General features: G+C 44.9%; 1 protein-coding gene and 1 long non-coding RNA gene across 3 annotated transcripts in view; both read left to right on the forward strand.

Moving 5' to 3' along the window:
* The first annotated feature begins 7930 nt into the window (after positions 1–7930).
* On the forward strand, positions 7931–8690 carry LOC133550599 (uncharacterized). Its single transcript, XR_009806331.1, has 3 exons — positions 7931–8285; positions 8373–8487; positions 8576–8690. It is a non-coding gene; the product is annotated as an uncharacterized LOC133550599 (long non-coding RNA).
* A 1003-nt stretch (positions 8691–9693) lies between these two features.
* elmod1 (ELMO/CED-12 domain containing 1) overlaps positions 9694–18545 on the forward strand; it is a 35705-nt gene continuing 26853 nt past the window's right edge. The window contains exons 1-4 of one of the 2 annotated variants that reach the window (XM_061898932.1): positions 9694–9708; positions 9780–9930; positions 10208–10281; positions 18190–18335. In XM_061898932.1, the coding sequence (XP_061754916.1) occupies positions 10265–10281; positions 18190–18335 (163 nt within the window). In that variant the 5' untranslated portion in view covers positions 9694–9708; positions 9780–9930; positions 10208–10264. Of the gene's footprint in view, positions 9709–9736; positions 9931–10207; positions 10282–18189; positions 18336–18545 lie in introns of those variants that run through there. The other variant, XM_061898933.1, reaches the window with a different exon arrangement.

An 18545-nucleotide genomic window follows, 5' to 3' on the forward strand; every position in this document is an offset into this window, starting at 1 on the left:
GCCATCAGACTGTATAATGTATATGTTCCTTGACTGCACTTAAATGTAGAATATATCATATATTAAATATTATATATAATATATCCATCCATCCATTTCTACCACTTATTCCCTTTTGGGGTCGCGGGGGGCGCTGGCACCTATCTCAACTACAATCGGGCGGAAGGCAGTGTACACCCTGGACAAGTCGCCACCTCATCGCAGGGCCAACACAGATAGACAGACAACATTCACACTCACATTCACACACTAGGGCCAATTTACTGTTGCCAATCAACCTATCCCCAGGTGCATGTCTTTGGAGGTGGGAGGAAGCCGGACTACCCGGGGAACCCACGCATTCACGGGGAGAACATGCAAACTCCACACAGAATCGCTAAAATTCGCTTCATTTTGTCCATTAACGACGCTGAGATCATTATCCATGCGTTTGTTACGTCTCGTCTCGATTACTGTAACATATTATTTTCGGGTCTCCCCATGTCTAGCATTAAAAGATTACAGTTGGTACAAAATGCGGCTGCTAGACTTTTGACAAGAACAAGAAAGTTTGATCACATTACGCCTGTACTGGCTCACCTGCACTGGCTTCCTGTGCACTTAAGATGTGACTAAGGTTTTACTACTTACGTATAAAATACTACACGGTCTAGCTCCATCCTATCTTGCCGATTGTATTGTACCGTATGTCCCGGCAAGAAATCTGCGTTCAAAAGACTCCGGCTTATTAGTGATTCCCAAAGCCCAAAAAACGTCTGCGGGCTATAGAACGTTTTCCGTTCGGGCTCCAGTACTCGGTAACAGTTCGAGATGTTACCTCAGTAGAAGCATTTAAGTCTCACCTTAAAACTCATTTGTATACTCTAGCCTTTAAATAGACCTCCTTTTTAGATCAGTTGATCTGCCGCTTCTTTTCTTTTTCTCCTCTGTCCCCCCCTCCCTTGTGGAGGGGGTCCAGTCCGATGACCATGGATGAAGTACAGGTTATCCAGAGTCGGGACCCAGGATGGACCGCTCGTCTGTGTATCGGTTGGGGACATCTCTACGCTGCTGATCCGCCTCCGCTTGGGATGGTTTGCTGTGGACGGGACTCTCGCTGCTGTCTTGGATCCGCTTTGAACTGAACTCTCGCGACTGTGTTGGAGCCACTATGGATTGAACTTTCACAGTATCATGTTAGACCCGCTCGACATCCATTGCTTTCGGTCCCCTAGAGGGGGGGGGGCTGCCCACATTTGAGGTCCTCTCCAAGGTTTCTCATAGTCATCATTGTCACTGGCGTCCCACTGGATGTGAGTTTTCCTTGCCCTTATGTGGGTTCTTCCGAGGATGTCGTAGTCGTAGTGGTTTGTACAGTCCTTTGAGACATTTGTGATTTAGGGCTATATAAATAAACATTGATTGATTGATTGATTGATTGATCCTCTCCAAGGTTTCTCATAGTCATCATTGTCACTGACGTCCCACTGTGTGTGAGTCCCACTGGGTGTAAGTTTTCCTTGCCCTTATGTGGGCTCTACCGAGGATGTCGTTGTGGTTTATACAGCCCTTTGAGACACTAATGATTTAGGGCTGTATAAATAATCATTGATTGATTTATATTCTATTCTATTAGCATTTGCTATATCTGTTAGTCCTGTTTGGATGATTTTGGTTACCTTTTCTTTCAACTTTAATAGTAGCAGCTTATTAATATTGTCATTGCAATGGCAGTTGTTTACATACAGGTGTGGACACAGGTGTGAAGTCAGCCCCCCCCCCCTCCCCCCTCCCCAGGGGCGCCGCTAGGGATTTTGGGCCCCATGAAAACAATCTTTACAGGAACCCTCTGTATTATAATTTCACCATAATTAGGGGCCTCTCTGGGCCCCCCTCCATCATGGGCCCCTAGAATCCGTCTCCCCTAGAATCCGTATCCTTTAGCCCCCCTTTTCGGCGCCCCTCCCCGCGACCCCGAAGGGAATAAGCGTAGAAAATGGATGGATGAATGGAACTGTTTTCGGGAAATATTGTATCACTAAAACTGCCCTCATATATTTGTTGGAACATTTTTCAGCACAGTTGTCCCGTCCAGGCACTGCGATGAGGTGGCGACTTGTCCAGGGTGTACCTCGCATTCCGCCCGATTGTAGCTGAAATAGGCGCCAGCGACCCCAAAAGGGAATAAGCGGTAAAAAATGGATGGATGAATGGAACTGTTTTCGGGAAATATTGTATCACTAAAACTGCCCTCATATATTTGTTGGAACATTTTTCAGCACAGTTGTCCCGTCCAGGCCCTGAGATCAGGTGGCGACTTGTCCAGGGTGTACCTCGCCTCCCGCCCGATTGTAGCTGAGATAGGCGCCAGCGACCCCAAAAGGGAATAAGCGGTAGGAAATGGATGGATGAATGGAACTGTGTTCGGGAAATATTGTATCACTAAAACTGCCCTCATATATTTGTTGGAACATTTTTCAGCACAGTTGTCCCGTCCAGGCCCTGAGATCAGGTGGCGACTTGTCCAGGGTGTACCTCGCCTTCCGCCCGATTGTAGCTGAAATAGGCGCCAGCGACCCCAAAAGGAAATAAGCGGTAGAAAATGGATGGATGAATGGAACTCCATCCAACCATCCATTTTCTACCGCTTATTCCCTTTCGAGGTCGCGGGGGGCGCTGGCGCCTATCTCAGCTACAATCGGGCGGAAGGCGGGGTACACCCTGGACAAGTCGCCACCTCATCGCAGGGCCAACACAGATAGACAGACAACACTGTTTTCGGGAAATATTGTATCACTAAAACTGCCCTCATATATTTGTTTTAACATTTTTCAGTACAGTTGTCCCGTCCAGGCCCTGCGATGAGGTGGCGACTTGTCCAGGGTGTACCCCGACTTCCGCCCGATTGTAGCTGAGATAGGCGCCAGCGACCCCAATAGGGAATACGCGGTAGAAAATGGATGGATGAATGGAACAGTTTTCGGGAAATATAGTATCACTAAAACTGCCCACATATATTTGTTGGAACATTTTTCAGCACAGTTGTCCCGTCCAGGCCCTGCGATGAGGTGGCGACTTGTCCAGGGTGTACCTCGCCTTCCGCCCGATTGTAGCTGAAATAGGCGCCAGCGACCCCAAAAGGAAATAAGCGGTAGGAAATGGATGGATGAATGGAACAGTTTTCAGGAAATATTGTATCACTAAAACTGCCCTCATATATTTGTTGGAACATTTTTCAGCACAGTTGTCCCGTCCAGGCCCTGCGATGAGGTGGCGACTTGTCCAGGGTGTACCTCGCCTTCCGCCCGATTGTAGCTGAAATAGGCGCCAGCGACCCCAAAAGGAAATAAGCGGTAGAAAATGGATGGATGAATGGAACAGTTTTCAGGAAATATTGTATCACTAAAACTGCCCTCATATATTTGTTGGAACATTTTTCAGCACAGTTGTCCCGTCCAGGCCCTGCGATGAGGTGGCGACTTGTCCAGGGTGTACCTCGCATTCCGCCCGATTGTAGCTGAGATAGGCGCCAGCGACCCCAAAAGGGAATAAGCGGTAGGAAATGGATGGATGAATGGAACTGTTTTCGGGAAATATTGTTTCACTAAAACTGCCCTCATATATTTGTTGGAACATTTTTCAGCACAGTTGTCCCGTCCAGGCCCTGCGATGAGGTGGCGACTTGTCCAGGATGTACACCGCCTTCCGCCCGATTGTAGCTGAGATAGGCGCCAGCGACCCCAAATGGGAATAAGCGGTAGGAAATGGATGGATGAATGGAACTGTGTTCGGGAAATATTGTATTACTAAAACTGCCCTCATATATTTGTTGGAACATTTTTCAGCACAGTTTTCCCGTCCAGGTCCTGCGATGAGGTGGCGACTTGTCCAGGGTGTACCCCGCCTTCCGCCCGATTGTAGCTGAGATAGGCGCCAGCGACCCCAATAGGGAATACGCGGTAGAAAATGGATGGATGAATGGAACAGTTTTCGGGGAAATATAGTATCACTAAAAACTGCCCTCATATATTTGTTGGAACATTTTTCAGTACAGTTGTCCCGTCCAGGCCCTGCGATGAGGTGGCGACTTGTCCAGGGTGTACACCGCCTTCCGCCCGATTGTAGCTGAGATAGGCGCCAGCGACCCCAAATGGGAATAAGCGGTAGAAAATGGATGGATGAATGGAACTGTGTTCGGGAAATATTGTATCACTAAAACTGCCCTCACATATTTGTTGGAACATTTTTCAGCACAGTTGTCCCGTCCAGGCCCTGCGATGAGGTGGCGACTTGTCCAGGGTGTACCTCGCCTTCCGCCCGATTGTAGGTGAAATAGGCGCCAGCGACCCCAAAAGGAAATAAGCGGTAGAAAATGGATGGATGAATGGAACTCCATCCAACCATCCATTTTCTACCGCTTATTCCCTTTCGGGGTCGCGGGGGGCGCTGGCGCCTATCTCAGCTACAATCGGGCGGAAAGGCGGGGTACACCCTGGACAAGTCGCCACCTCATCGCTAGGGCCAACACAGATAGACAGACAACACTGTTTTCGGGAAATATTGTATCACTAAAACTGCCCTCATATATTTGTTGGAACATTTTTCAGTACAGTTGTCCCGTCCAGGCCCTGCGATGAGGTGGCGACTTGTCCAGGGTGTACCCCGCCTCCCGCCCGATTGTAGCTGAGATAGGCGCCAGCGACCCCAAATGGGAATAAGCGGTAGAAAATGGATGGATGAATGGAACTGTGTTCGGGAAATATTATATCACTAAAACTGCCCTCATATATTTGTTGGAACATTTTTCAGCAAAGTTGTCCCGTCCAGGCCCTGATATCAGGTGGCGATTTGTCCAGGGTGTACCCCGCCTTCCGCCCGATTGTAGCTGAGATAGGCGCCAGCGACCCCAAAAGGGAATAAGCGGTAGAAAATGGATGGATGAATGGAACTGTGTTCGGGAAATATTGTATCACTAAAACTGCCCTCATATATTTGTTGGAACATTTTTCAGCACAGTTGTCCCGTCCAGGCCCTGCGATGAGGTGGCGACTTGTCCAGGGTGTACACCGCCTTCCGCCCGATTGTAGCTGAGATAGGCGCCAGCGACTCCAAAAGGAAATAAGCGGTAGTAAATGGATGGATGAATGGAACTGTGTTCCGGAAATATTGTATCACTAAAACTGCCCTCATATATTTGTTGGAACATTTTTCAGCACAGTTTTCCCGTCCAGGTCCTGCGATGAGGTGGCGACTTGTCCAGGGTGTACCCCGCCTTCCGCCCGATTGTAGCTGAGATAGGCGCCAGCGACCCCAATAGGGAATACGCGGTAGAAAATGGATGGATGAATGGAACAGTTTTCGGGAAATATAGTATCACTAAAACTGCCCTCATATATTTGTTGGAACATTTTTCAGTACAGTTGTCCCGTCCAGGCCCTGCGATGAGGTGGCGACTTGTCCAGGGTGTACACCGCCTTCCGCCCGATTGTAGCTGAGATAGGCGCCAGCGACCCCAAATGGGAATAAGCGGTAGAAAATGGATGGATGAATGGAACTGTGTTCGGGAAATATTGTATCACTAAAACTGCCCTCACATATTTGTTGGAACATTTTTCAGCACAGTTGTCCCGTCCAGGCCCTGCGATGAGGTGGCGACTTGTCCAGGGTGTACCTCGCCTTCCGCCCGATTGTAGGTGAAATAGGCGCCAGCGACCCCAAAAGGAAATAAGCGGTAGAAAATGGATGGATGAATGGAACTCCATCCAACCATCCATTTTCTACCGCTTATTCCCTTTCGGGGTCGCGGGGGGCGCTGGCGCCTATCTCAGCTACAATCGGGCGGAAGGCGGGGTACACCCTGGACAAGTCGCCACCTCATCGCAGGGCCAACACAGATAGACAGACAACACTGTTTTCGGGAAATATTGTATCACTAAAACTGCCCTCATATATTTGTTGGAACATTTTTCAGTACAGTTGTCCCGTCCAGGCCCTGCGATGAGGTGGCGACTTGTCCAGGGTGTACCCCGCCTCCCGCCCGATTGTAGCTGAGATAGGCGCCAGCGACCCCAAATGGGAATAAGCGGTAGAAAATGGATGGATGAATGGAACTGTGTTCGGGAAATATTATATCACTAAAACTGCCCTCATATATTTGTTGGAACATTTTTCAGCAAAGTTGTCCCGTCCAGGCCCTGATATCAGGTGGCGATTTGTCCAGGGTGTACCCCGCCTTCCGCCCGATTGTAGCTGAGATAGGCGCCAGCGACCCCAAAAGGGAATAAGCGGTAGAAAATGGATGGATGAATGGAACTGTGTTCGGGAAATATTGTATCACTAAAACTGCCCTCATATATTTGTTGGAACATTTTTCAGCACAGTTGTCCCGTCCAGGCCCTGCGATGAGGTGGCGACTTGTCCAGGGTGTACACCGCCTTCCGCCCGATTGTAGCTGAGATAGGCGCCAGCGACTCCAAAAGGAAATAAGCGGTAGTAAATGGATGGATGAATGGAACTGTGTTCCGGAAATATTGTATCACTAAAACTGCCCTCATATATTTGTTGGAACATTTTTCAGCACAGTTGTCCCGTCCAGGCCCTGCGATGAGGTGGCGACTTGTCCAGGGTGTACACCGCCTTCCGCCCTATTGTAGCTGAGATAGGCGCCAGCGACCCAAAAAGGAAATAAGCGGTAGAAAATGGATGGATGAATAGAACTGTGTTCGGGAAATATTGTATCACTAAAACTGCCCTCATATATTTGTTGGAACATTTTTCAGCACAGTTGTCCCGTCCAGGCCTTGCGATGAGGTGGCGACTTGTCCAGGGTGTACACCGCCTTCCGCCCGATTGTAGCTGAGATAGGCGCCAGCGACCACAAATGGGAATAAGCGGTAGGAAATGGATGGATGAATGGAACTGTGTTTGGGAAATATTGTATCACTAAAACTGCCCTCATATATTTGTTGGAACATTTTTCAGCACAGTTGTCCCGTCCAGGCCCTGCGATGAGGTAGCGACTTGTCCGCGGTGTACACCGACTTCCGCCCGATTGTAGCTGAGATAGGCGCCAGCGACACCAAAAGGAAATACGCGGTAGGAAATGGATGGATGAATAGAACTGTGTTCGGGAAATATTGTATTACTAAAACTGCCCTCATATATTTGTTGGAACATTTTTCAGCACAGTTGTCCCGTCCAGGCCTTGCGATGAGGTGGCGACTTGTCCAGGGTGTGCCCCGCCTTCCGCCCGATTGTAGCTGAGATAGGCGCCAGCGACCCAAAAAGGAAATAAGCGGTAGGAAATGGATGGATGAATAGAACTGTGTTCGGGAAATATTGTATTACTAAAACTGCCCTCATATATTTGTTGGAACATTTTTCAGCACAGTTGTCCCGTCCAGGCCTTGCGATGAGGTGGCGACTTGTCCAGGGTGTACACCGCCTTCCGCCCGATTGTAGCTGAGATAGGCGCCAGCGACCACAAATGGGAATAAGCGGTAGGAAATGGATGGATGAATGGAACTGTGTTCGGGAAATATTGTATCACTAAAACTGCCCTCATATATTTGTTGGAACATTTTTCAGCACAGTTGTCCCGTCCAGGCCCTGCGATGAGGTAGCGACTTGTCCGCGGTGTACACCGACTTCCGCCCGATTGTAGCTGAGATAGGCGCCAGCGACACCAAAAGGGAATACGCGGTAGGAAATGGATGGATGAATGGAACAGTTTTTGGGAAATATTGTATTACTAAAACTGCCCTCATATATTTGTTGGAACATTTTTCAGCACAGTTGTCCCGTCCAGGTCCTGCGATGAGGTGGCGACTTGTCCAGGGTGTGCCCCGCCTTCCGCCCGATTGTAGCTGAGATAGGCGCCAGCGACCCAAAAGGGAATCAGCGGTAGAAAATGGATGGATGACTGGAACTGTTTTCGGGAAATATTGTATCACTAAAACCGCCCTCATATATTTGTTGGAACATTTTTCAGCACAGTTGTCCCGTCCAGGCCCTGATATCAGGTGGCGATTTGTCCAGGGTGTACCCCGCCTTCCGCCCGATTGTAGCTGAGATAGGCGCCAGCGACCCCAAAAGGGAATAAGCGGTAGAAAATGGATGGATGAATGGAACTGTGTTCGGGAAATATTGTATCACTAAAACTGCCCTCATATATTTGTTGGAACATTTTTCAGCACAGTTGTCCCGTCCAGGCCCTGCGATGAGGTGGCGACTTGTCCAGTGTGTACACCGCCTTCCGCCCTATTGTAGCTGAGATAGGCGCCAGCAACCCAAAAAGGAAATAAGCGGTAGAAAATGGATGGATGAATAGAACTGTGTTCGGGAAATATTGTATCACTAAAACTGCCTCATATATTTGTTGGAACATTTTTCAGTACAGTTGTCCCGTCCAGGCCTTGCGATGAGGTGGCGACTTGTCCAGGGGTGTACACCGCCTTCCGCCCGATTGTAGCTGAGATAGGCGCCAGCGACCACAAATGGGAATAAGCGGTAGGAAATGGATGGATGAATGGAACTGTGTTCGGGAAATATTGTATCACTAAAACTGCCCTCATATATTTGTTGGAACATTTTTCAGCACAGTTGTCCCGTCCAGGCCCTGCGATGAGGTAGCGACTTGTCCGCGGTGTACACCGACTTCCGCCCGATTGTAGCTGAGATAGGCGCCAGCGACACCAAAAGGGAATACGCGGTAGGAAATGGATGGATGAATGGAACAGTTTTTGGGAAATATTGTATTACTAAAACTGCCCTCATATATTTGTTGGAACATTTTTCAGCACAGTTGTCCCGTCCAGGCCTGCGATGAGGTGGCGACTTGTCCAGGGTGTGCCCCGCCTTCCGCCCGATTGTAGCTGAGATAGGCGCCAGCGACCCCAAAAGGGAATCAGCGGTAGAAAATGGATGGATGACTGGAACTGTTTTCGGGAAATATTGTATCACTAAAACCGCCCTCATATATTTGTTGGAACATTTTTCAGCACAGTTGTCCCGTCCAGGCCCTGATATCAGGTGGCGATTTGTCCAGGGTGTACCCCGCCTTCCGCCCGATTGTAGCTGAGATAGGCGCCAGCGACCCCAAAAGGGAATAAGCGGTAGAAAATGGATGGATGAATGGAACTGTGTTCGGGAAATATTGTATCACTTAAAACTGCCCTCATATATTTGTTGGAACATTTTTCAGCACAGTTGTCCCGTCCAGGCCCTGCGATGAGGTGGCGACTTGTCCAGGGTGTACACCGCCTTCCGCCCTATTGTAGCTGAGATAGGCGCCAGCAACCCAAAAAGGAAATAAGCGGTAGAAAATGGATGGATGAATAGAACTGTGTTCGGGAAATATTGTATCACTAAAACTGCCCTCATATATTTGTTGGAACATTTTTCAGTACAGTTGTCCCGTCCAGGCCCTGCGATGAGATGGCGACTTGTCCAGGGTGTACCCCGGCTTCCGCCCGATTGTAGCTGAGATAGGCGCCAGCGACCCAAAAAGGAAATAAGCGGTAGAAAATGGATGGATGAATAGAACTGTGTTCGGGAAATATTGTATCACTAAAACTGCCCTCATATATTTGTTGGAACATTTTTCAGCACAGTTGTCCCGTCCAGGCCTTGCGATGAGGTGGCGACTTGTCCAGGGTGTACACCGCCTCCCGCCCGATTGTAGCTGAGATAGGCGCCAGCGCCCCCCACGACCCCAAAAGAGAATAAGCGGTAGAAAATGGATGGATAGATGGGGTTGTCCCGTCCACCTGTGTCACCCTCTCCCACCTGATCTGCTTTAGTGCGGCGACTCGCTGCGCCCCCTGCAGGCTGCAGCGTCACATTACGTCACCATGGTGTAGGACGAGCGGACGACGGGAGTCCAGTAACAAAAAAATACCTTCCTGCGTCGCCTCGCTTGCTCCCACAACCGTTACGAGGACTTAAAAACAGGTAAGACCATCCGTTTTTCACACCGACCCCACGAAGGGAGCCGGCCGGGGACGCCACGCAGCGAGGTGATGCGGAAGATGCAAATGGCGCGGGCTCTGCTTGCTAATCGCCCCGCGGATTATTGTGTTAAAAAAAAAAAAACAGCCTGTTAATGCGGGTAAAAGCGTTAAAAATGGACGGCGCGTTACAATGTGTGCGGTTGAAATATGCGTTTATGGTAATGTTTGCGCCACCGTGGGCATGCAGGCCTCCTCTTCATCATCTATCGTCTTTGCAGGTCGTCTCCAAGCCCAACATCCTTCTAAAAAAAAAAAAAAAGACCGAAGCAAGCACCATGAAGCACTTCTTAAGGTAAAGAGAGCCTCCATTGTTGTTTACTCTGTAATATATACATGTAACAATTGGTCCCTACCTAGCGTCTATTAGGAGCTTCCCCTGGGACTTAAACCGCACTTATATTAAAGTTAAAGTAGCATTGATTGTCTCACACACACACACACACACACACACTAGGTTTGAAAAAATTATTCCCTGCATTTGACCCATCACCTTTGTTCACCCCCTGGGAGGTGAGGGGAGCAGTGAGCAGCAGCGGTGGCCACGCCCGGGAATCATTTTTGGTGATTTAACCCCCAATTTCAACCCTGGATGCTGAGTGTCAAGAAGTGAGGCAATGGGCCCTTTTTTTTTATAGTCTTTTGGTATGACCATTAGGGGGGTTGGAAAAAATCGATTCAAATATGAATCGAATCGAATGCGTTGTGCGATTCAGAATCGATTCTCATTTTTAAAAATCAATTTAACAAATAGGGGGCTTCGCGGTGGCAGAGGGGTTAGTGCGTCTGCCTCACAATACGAAGTTCCTGCAGTCCTGGGTTCAAATCAAGGCTCGGGATCTTTCTGTGTGGAGTTTGCATGTTCTCCCCGTGACTGCGTGGGTTCCCTCCGGGTACTCCGGCTTCCTCCCACCTTCAAAAACATGCACCTGGGGATAGGTTGATTGGCAACACTAAATTGGCCCTAGTGTGTGAATGTGAGTGTGAATGTTGTCTGTCTATCTGTGTTGGCCCTGCGATGAGGTGACGACTTGTCCAGGGTGTACCCCGCCTTACGCCCGATTGTTGCTGAGATAGGCGCCAGCGCCCCCCGCGACTCCAAAAGGGAATAAGCAATAGAAAATGGAATTTAACAAATAATTATTTTTTTTATTTTTTTTTATTTTATTTTTTTTATCAATCCAACAAACCACTACACAGCAATACCATAACAATGCAATCCAATTCCAAAACCAAACCTGACCCAGCAACACTCAGAACTGCAATAAACAGAGCAATTGACAAGACACAGAACAAACCAAAAGTAGTGAAACAAAAGTGAATATTATCAACAACAGTATCAATATTAGTTATAATTTCAGCATAGCAGTGATTAAAAATCCCTAATTGACATTATCATTAGACATTTATTAAAAAAAAAAAAAAAAGAATAATAATGTCACAGTGGCTTACACTTGCATCACATCTCATAAGCTTGACAACACTGTGTCCAATGTTTTCACAAAGATAAAATAAGTAATATTTTTGGTTTGTTTAATAGTTAAAAAAATGTACATTATTGCAATCAGTTGATAAAACATTGTCCTTTACAATCATAAAAGCTTTTAAAAAAAAATCAACTACTCTGCTAGCATGTCAGCAGACTGGGGTAGATCCTGCTGAAATCCTATGTATTGAATGAATACAGAATCGTTTTGAATCAGAAAAATATAGTTTTTGAATCGAGAACCGAATCGGAAAAATTGATATATTATCGAATCGTGACCCCAAGAATCGGTATTGAATCGAATCGTGGGACACCCAAAGATTCACAACCCTAATGACCATACTTGCCAACCCTCCCGGATTTTTCGGGAGACCAACGAAATTCAGCGCCTCCCCCGAAAACCTCCTGGGACAAATTTCCTCCCAAAAATCTCACGAAATTCAGTCGGAGTTGGAGGCCACGCCCCCTCCAGCTCCCTGCCGACACATCCGCTTTCCCATGTCTGCCCAAGGACGTTATAACTGTAGAAAGGTGGAGGGCGAGTTCTTGGTTTCTTATGTGGGTTTATTGTTAGGCAGTTTCATTAACCTCCTCCCAGCGCGGTAGCAACACATAACAACAGCAGTCCGTTTTCGCCTACCGTAAAGCAGTTTGTCTGCCGTAAACAGCAATGTTGTGACACTCTTAAACAGGACAATACTGCCATCTACTGTACATGCATATGGTTAGAAAAACAAGGATGGACAATTCAACCCTTAACTCAACAATGAGTAGATGAGTGTTATGTGTGTGTAAATGTGTAAATAAATGAACACTGAAATTCAAGTATTTCTTTTATATATATATATATATATATATATATATATATATATATATATATATATATATATATGTGTGTGTGTGTGTGTGTATATATATGTATATATATATATGTGTGTATATACAGTATATATGTACTGTATGTGTATACATATATATGTACGTATGTATATATATTTACATGTGTGTGTATATATGTATATACTGTATATGAAATACTTGACTTGGTGAATCTAGTTGTAAACATACTCCTCCCCTCTTAAACACCCCCCCAACCACGCCCCGCCCCGACCACGCCCCCCACCCCCCACCCCCACCTCCTAAAATCGGAGGTTTTAAGGTTGGCAAGTATGGGTATGACTCTTTTGGTTTGAACTCTCAATTTACCAATCTCAGGGCGGACACACTAACCACCAGGCCACTGAGTATGGATTTATTGATCAAACTGAGGTTTTTTTTTTTGTGTGTGTGTGCGGTTCTCTTTGATCCAATTAGCTTCATGGAGTGGAAATTGTATTTCCATTTAAAGTACCGGTAGTGTAAACACAAGTTGACTTCATTTACTCGATTGTGTTTAATTGTGTCCATTAAAGCAGTGTTTATATTGTAGCGTCGCATAAGAGTTAGTGCTGCAATGGATTCTGGGTATTTGTTCTTTTGTGTTACGGTGCGGATGTTCTCCCGAAATGTGTTTGTCATTCTTGATTGGTGTGTTATCACAGTGTGGCGCATATTTGTAACAGTGTTAAAGTTGTTTATACAGCCACCCTCAGTGTGACCTGTATGGCTGTTGATCAGTTATGTCTTGCATCCACTTATGTTTGTGTAAAAGTTGCATATATTGCGTGAGTTGGCTGGCACGCTATTTGTATGGAGGAAAAGCGGACATGATGACAGGTTGTAGAGGACGCTAAAGGCAGTGCCTTTAAGGCACGCTCCTAATACACAAACCCTGTTTCCATATGAGTTGGGAAATTGTGTTAGATGTAAACACAAACGGAATACAATGATTTGCAAATCATTTTCAACCCATATTCAGTTGAATATGCTACAAAGACAACATATTTGGTGTTTAAACTGATAAACTTTTTTTTTTTTGCAAATGATCATTAACTTTAGAATTTGATGCCAGCAACACGTGACACAGAAGTTGGAAAAGGTGGCAGTAAATACTGATAAAGTTGAGGAATGCTCATCACTTATATGGAACATCCCACAGAGGTGCAGGCTAATTGGGAACAGGTGGGTGCCATGATTGGGTTTAAAAACAGCTTCCATGAAATGCTAAGTAATTCACAAACAAGGATGGGGCGAGGGTCACCACTTTGTAAGCAAATTGTCGAACAGTTTTAGAACAACATTTCTCAACGAGCTAATCCAAGGAATTTAGGGATTTTACCGTCTACAATCCGTAAAATCATCAAAAAATTCAGAGAATCTGGAGAAATCACTGCACGTAAGGGATGATATTACAGACTTTTATTCCTCAGGCGGTACTGCATCAAAAAGCGACATCAGTGTGTAAAGGATATCACCACATAGGCTCAGGGACACTTCATAAAACCACTGTCAGTAACTACAGTTGGTTGCTACATCTGTAAGTGCAAGTTAAAACTTTACTATGCAAAACCAATCCCATGAATCAACAAAATCCTGAAACGCCGCCGGCTTGGCTGGGCCCGAGCTCACCTGAGATGGACTGATGCAAAGTGGAAAGGTGTTTTGTGGTCTGACGAGTCCACATTTCAAATTATATTTGGAAACAGAGGACGTGCTGTCCTCCAGAACAAAGAGGAAAATAACCATTCTGATTGTTGTATGCGCAAAGTTCAAAAGCCAGCATCTGTGATGGTATGGGGGTGTATTAGTGCCCAAAGCATGGGTAACTTACACATTAATGCTGAATGGACCATACAGGTTTTGGAGCAACATATGTTGTCATCCAAGCAACGTTATCATGGACGCCCCTGCTTATTTCAGCAAGACTAGTGTTACAACAGTGTGGCTTCGTAAAAAAAAAGTGCTGGTACTTTCCTGGCCTGCCTGCAGTCCAGACCTGTCTCCCATCGAAAATGTGTGGCGCATTATAAAGCGTAAAATACGACACCGGAGACCCAGGACTGTTGAACGACTAAAGCTCTACATAAAACAAGAATGGGAAAGAATTCCACTTTCAAAGTTTCAACAATCAGTTTCCTCAGTTCCCAAACGTTTAATGAGTGTTGTTAAAAGAAAAGGTGATGTAACACAGTGGTGAACATGTCCTTTCCCAACTACTTTGGCACGTGTTGCAGCCATGAAATTCTAAGTTAATTATTATTTGCAAAAAAAAAAAAGTTTATGAGTTTGAACATCAAGGATGGAGACATGGGGTAAATTATAATTGTTTTATAGGGCAAACCTTCTCAAGCTGTCTGTAGTACAACATACCTGGGATTTAGTTATGCTGCTTTTAATAACCTGGACACTTTAGGATTCCCAACTAGCATAAGTAATCAAGCCTGCCAAAGAAAAAAAACAATTCTTAGGTAACTTAAATAGCAGCTCATCACGTTGAAAACTTTAAAGGGGAAATTAAATTTTTTTTTGTGTTTTGCCTTTTTAAATTGTATTATTATTTTGCACAAAATTTAATTCAAAAATGTTTTTTTTTTGGACTGATTAAATGTGACCTCAATATTTCTCAAACGGAAATTTTTTTGTAATAGAAGGGCTCACAGGAAAACTCGGCTTGGGGCCTCAACTTCGAACAAATCTACAAAAAGTCATCAAAACATTAACAGTGCAATACGTTTTCATGACATGGTCACTACTGCCTACTTTGTCTTGTTATATTCTTATTTTACTGTTATATTGTTATTCCCAATGTTTTTATTCTTTTTGTAATATTTCTCTATTTTGTTTCCTTTTAAACCCCCATTATATACTTTTTACTTTTTTTTTTAAATTGATCTCAACTCTGTACACTGCTGCTGGAATTTTAATTTTCCTGAAAGAACTCTCCTGAAGGAATCAATAAAGTACTATCTATCTATCTATCTATCTATCTATCTATCTATCTATCTATCTATCTATCTATCTATCTATCTATCTATCTATCTATCTATCTATCTATCTATCTATCTATCTATCTATCTATCAAAACAAAATCTTTTGCCTTGGCAGAAGTAATACTAACAATCTACAACGAGACCTCCAAAGCCAAAACGCCCCAGAAGTTGAACAATATGGACTTGAACGAATATCTTCAAGGGGAATATATATCAGAATTCTAATAAAAGTTGGAGGTAAGACTATTAATATGCTCAGTGAGCGTCTTGAAGTGTTTTTCTTTTTCTTTGGATTTTTGTGTGGGATGACACCACATGATGGAAGGAGGAATTCATTTCCGCCTGGAAATGTTGCAAATTCAGCTGCGGGTGGTTCAAAGCGCACACATGAGGGTGACTGCGTGTTTTCACTCCTTTAAATATGAAGTGTGATTAAAGGCGGATTAAACAGTCGCGTCTCAGACCTGCCGAGCCTTCCCAGCGGATTGTCCTCGCTGCCATTTCTGCCAAAGTAAAGCAGGTGACGTCCCCATAGTTCCATAACGGGTCGACATGCATTTTCCCATGGCGCACATTTCTCCGTTTGACAGAAATAGCATTTAATGAGCCTCTAGTTTTACTAATCTGTTCCTTTATGCATCCCCTTTTTAATTCGCCACTACTGCCGTTGCACGACAACACATTTTCTTGAGGATTTTCACTTTTATCCGACCCCTGATTAGTATTAGGAATTCCATCTTTACCAAAAAAAATAGCTTTCTGTCAGAGAGGTAATCACTTTGTTCAATATTGTGCTTGTTTTGGTTTATTTTAACATTTAATGTTCTTAATCTTATTTAGTGGTAATCTTAAAGGGGAACATTATCACAATCTCAAAAGGGTTAAAAACAATAAAAATCAGTTCCCAGTGGCTTGTTTTATTTTTCAAAGTTTTTTTCAAAATTTTACACCTCCCGGAATATCCCTAAAGAAGCTTTAAAGTTCCTGATTTTCGCTATTTGCGATGCGACTATCCATTTCCCTGTGACGTCATACAGGGCTGCCAATACAAACAACATGGCGGTCACCACAGCAAGATATAGCGACATTAGCTCGGATTCAGACTCGGATTTCAGCGGCTTAAGCGATTCAACAGATTACGCATGTATTGAAACAGATGGTCGGAGTATGAAGGCAGATAGCGAAAACGAAATTGAAGAAGAAATTGAAGCTATTGAGCGAATAGCTATTGATGCTATTCGGCCATAGCATGGGTGTACCTAATGAAGTGGCCCATAGCATAGCTGCCTTATTAGCATCGCCGGTAAAATGTGCGGCCCAAACGATCAGGACTTTCGCATCTTGTGACACTGGAGCAACTTAAATCCGTCGATTGGTAAGTGTTTGTTTCGCATTAAATGTGGGTATCTAGTTTCAAATGTACATACAGCTAGTGTAAATAGCATGTTAGCATCGATTAGCGTAGCATGTTAGCATCGATTAGCTGGCAGTCATGCTGCGACCAAATATGTCTGATTAGCACGTAAGTCAACAACATCAACAAAACTCGCCTTTGTGATTTCGTTGACTTAATCGTTGCAAATGCATCTGCAGGTTATCCACACAGCTCTGTGCCATGTCTGTCTTAGCATCGCCGGTAAAATGTGCAGACACTCTGGCACATTCAATGGGTTTTCTGGCGGCAGATTTCTTGCCAGTGCTGCAACTTGAATCCCTCCCTGTCAGTGTTGTTACACCCTCCGACAACACACCGACGAGGCATGATGTCTCCAAGGTTCCAAAAAATAGTCGAAAAAACGGAAAATAACAAAGCTGAGACCCTGTGTTTGTAATGTGAAAATGAAAATGGCGGCTGTATTACCTCGGTGACGTCACGTTCTGACGTCATTGCTAAAACACCGACAAACAGAAAGGCGTTTAATTTGCCAAAATTCACCCATTTAGAGTTCGGAAATCGGTTAAAAAAATACATGGTCTTTTTTCTGCAACATCAAGGTATATATTGACGCTTGCATAGGTTTGGTGATAATGTTCCCCTTTAAATCAGCAGTACTTTAACTTTAACAAGTGTGTGGCCTGAAGTGGCCTAGCCATTCTCTAGACCTTGATGAGATTGAAAAAACGTTTAGTTGCCAATCGACAGCCTCAAAACCTTTTGAACTGTTCATCTCTTTGTAATTACAAAATCCGCTTGAGCAACAAACAAATTAGACCTAGACTCAGATTTAGACAAACTGTAATGATCCACAAGGGGAATTGTTCCACGCAGTAGCTCAGTTATAAAGGATGGAAAGTGTAAGGATGGAAAGGATAATGCAAGTATAAAGTAGACTAAATATGTACCGCAGTACAAATCCATCCCATCCATCCATTTTTTACCGCTCGTCTCTATCTCAGCTGCATTCAGGCAGAAGGCAGTGTACACCCTGGACAAGTCGCCACCTCATCACAGGGCCAACACAGATAGACAGACAACATTCACACTCACATTCACACACTAGGGACCATTTTAGTGTTGCCAATCAACCTATCCCCAGGTGCATTTCCTTGGAGGTGGAAGGAACCCACACAGGCGAGAACATGCAAACTCCGTACAGAAAAATCCTGAGCACGGTATTGAACTCAGGACTACTCAGGACCTTCGTATTGTGAGGCACATGCACTAACCCCTGATCTACTGTGCTGCCCACCGTAGTAACAATATAAAATATAACATATATGTATTATTTAAACATTATATGTACAGTATATCATATATACTGATATATTATAATTTTTATATAATATATAGAAATATAAGAAACACATTGTTTTCCAATCTAAATCCTTGTGTATTCTTCCCCTCCAGGGTTTTGACCCAGTTCTTCGTGTTCCTTTATTGCAAATGTCTGTGGAGAGGACTCAAGTTCGTGGCCCGGAAGTTCAACGGAAGGTGCGAGCTGCAGCGGATCTGCTACAACAACAAACACGGCGCCCGCAGGACGCTCAAGATCGGTACGGGCTCCAAACCTTTGAAGACCTTTGTAACTTTTGCAACGGAGGCCAGCCAGTGTGGCTGTGCAAGTGTATTTTGGTAAACCTCACTCTCTGACGCCTTAGGAGCTTGGGCTGGATATCAAAAGGATACCTTTTTTATTTTTTTATATATTTTTTTATTTTTAGCTCAATGTCTAGAGGGCTTCGCACTATCTTTAGGAGGACCCC

This window comes from Nerophis ophidion, linkage group LG04, assembly GCF_033978795.1.
Source record: "Nerophis ophidion isolate RoL-2023_Sa linkage group LG04, RoL_Noph_v1.0, whole genome shotgun sequence".
Taxonomy (NCBI): domain Eukaryota; kingdom Metazoa; phylum Chordata; class Actinopteri; order Syngnathiformes; family Syngnathidae; genus Nerophis; species Nerophis ophidion.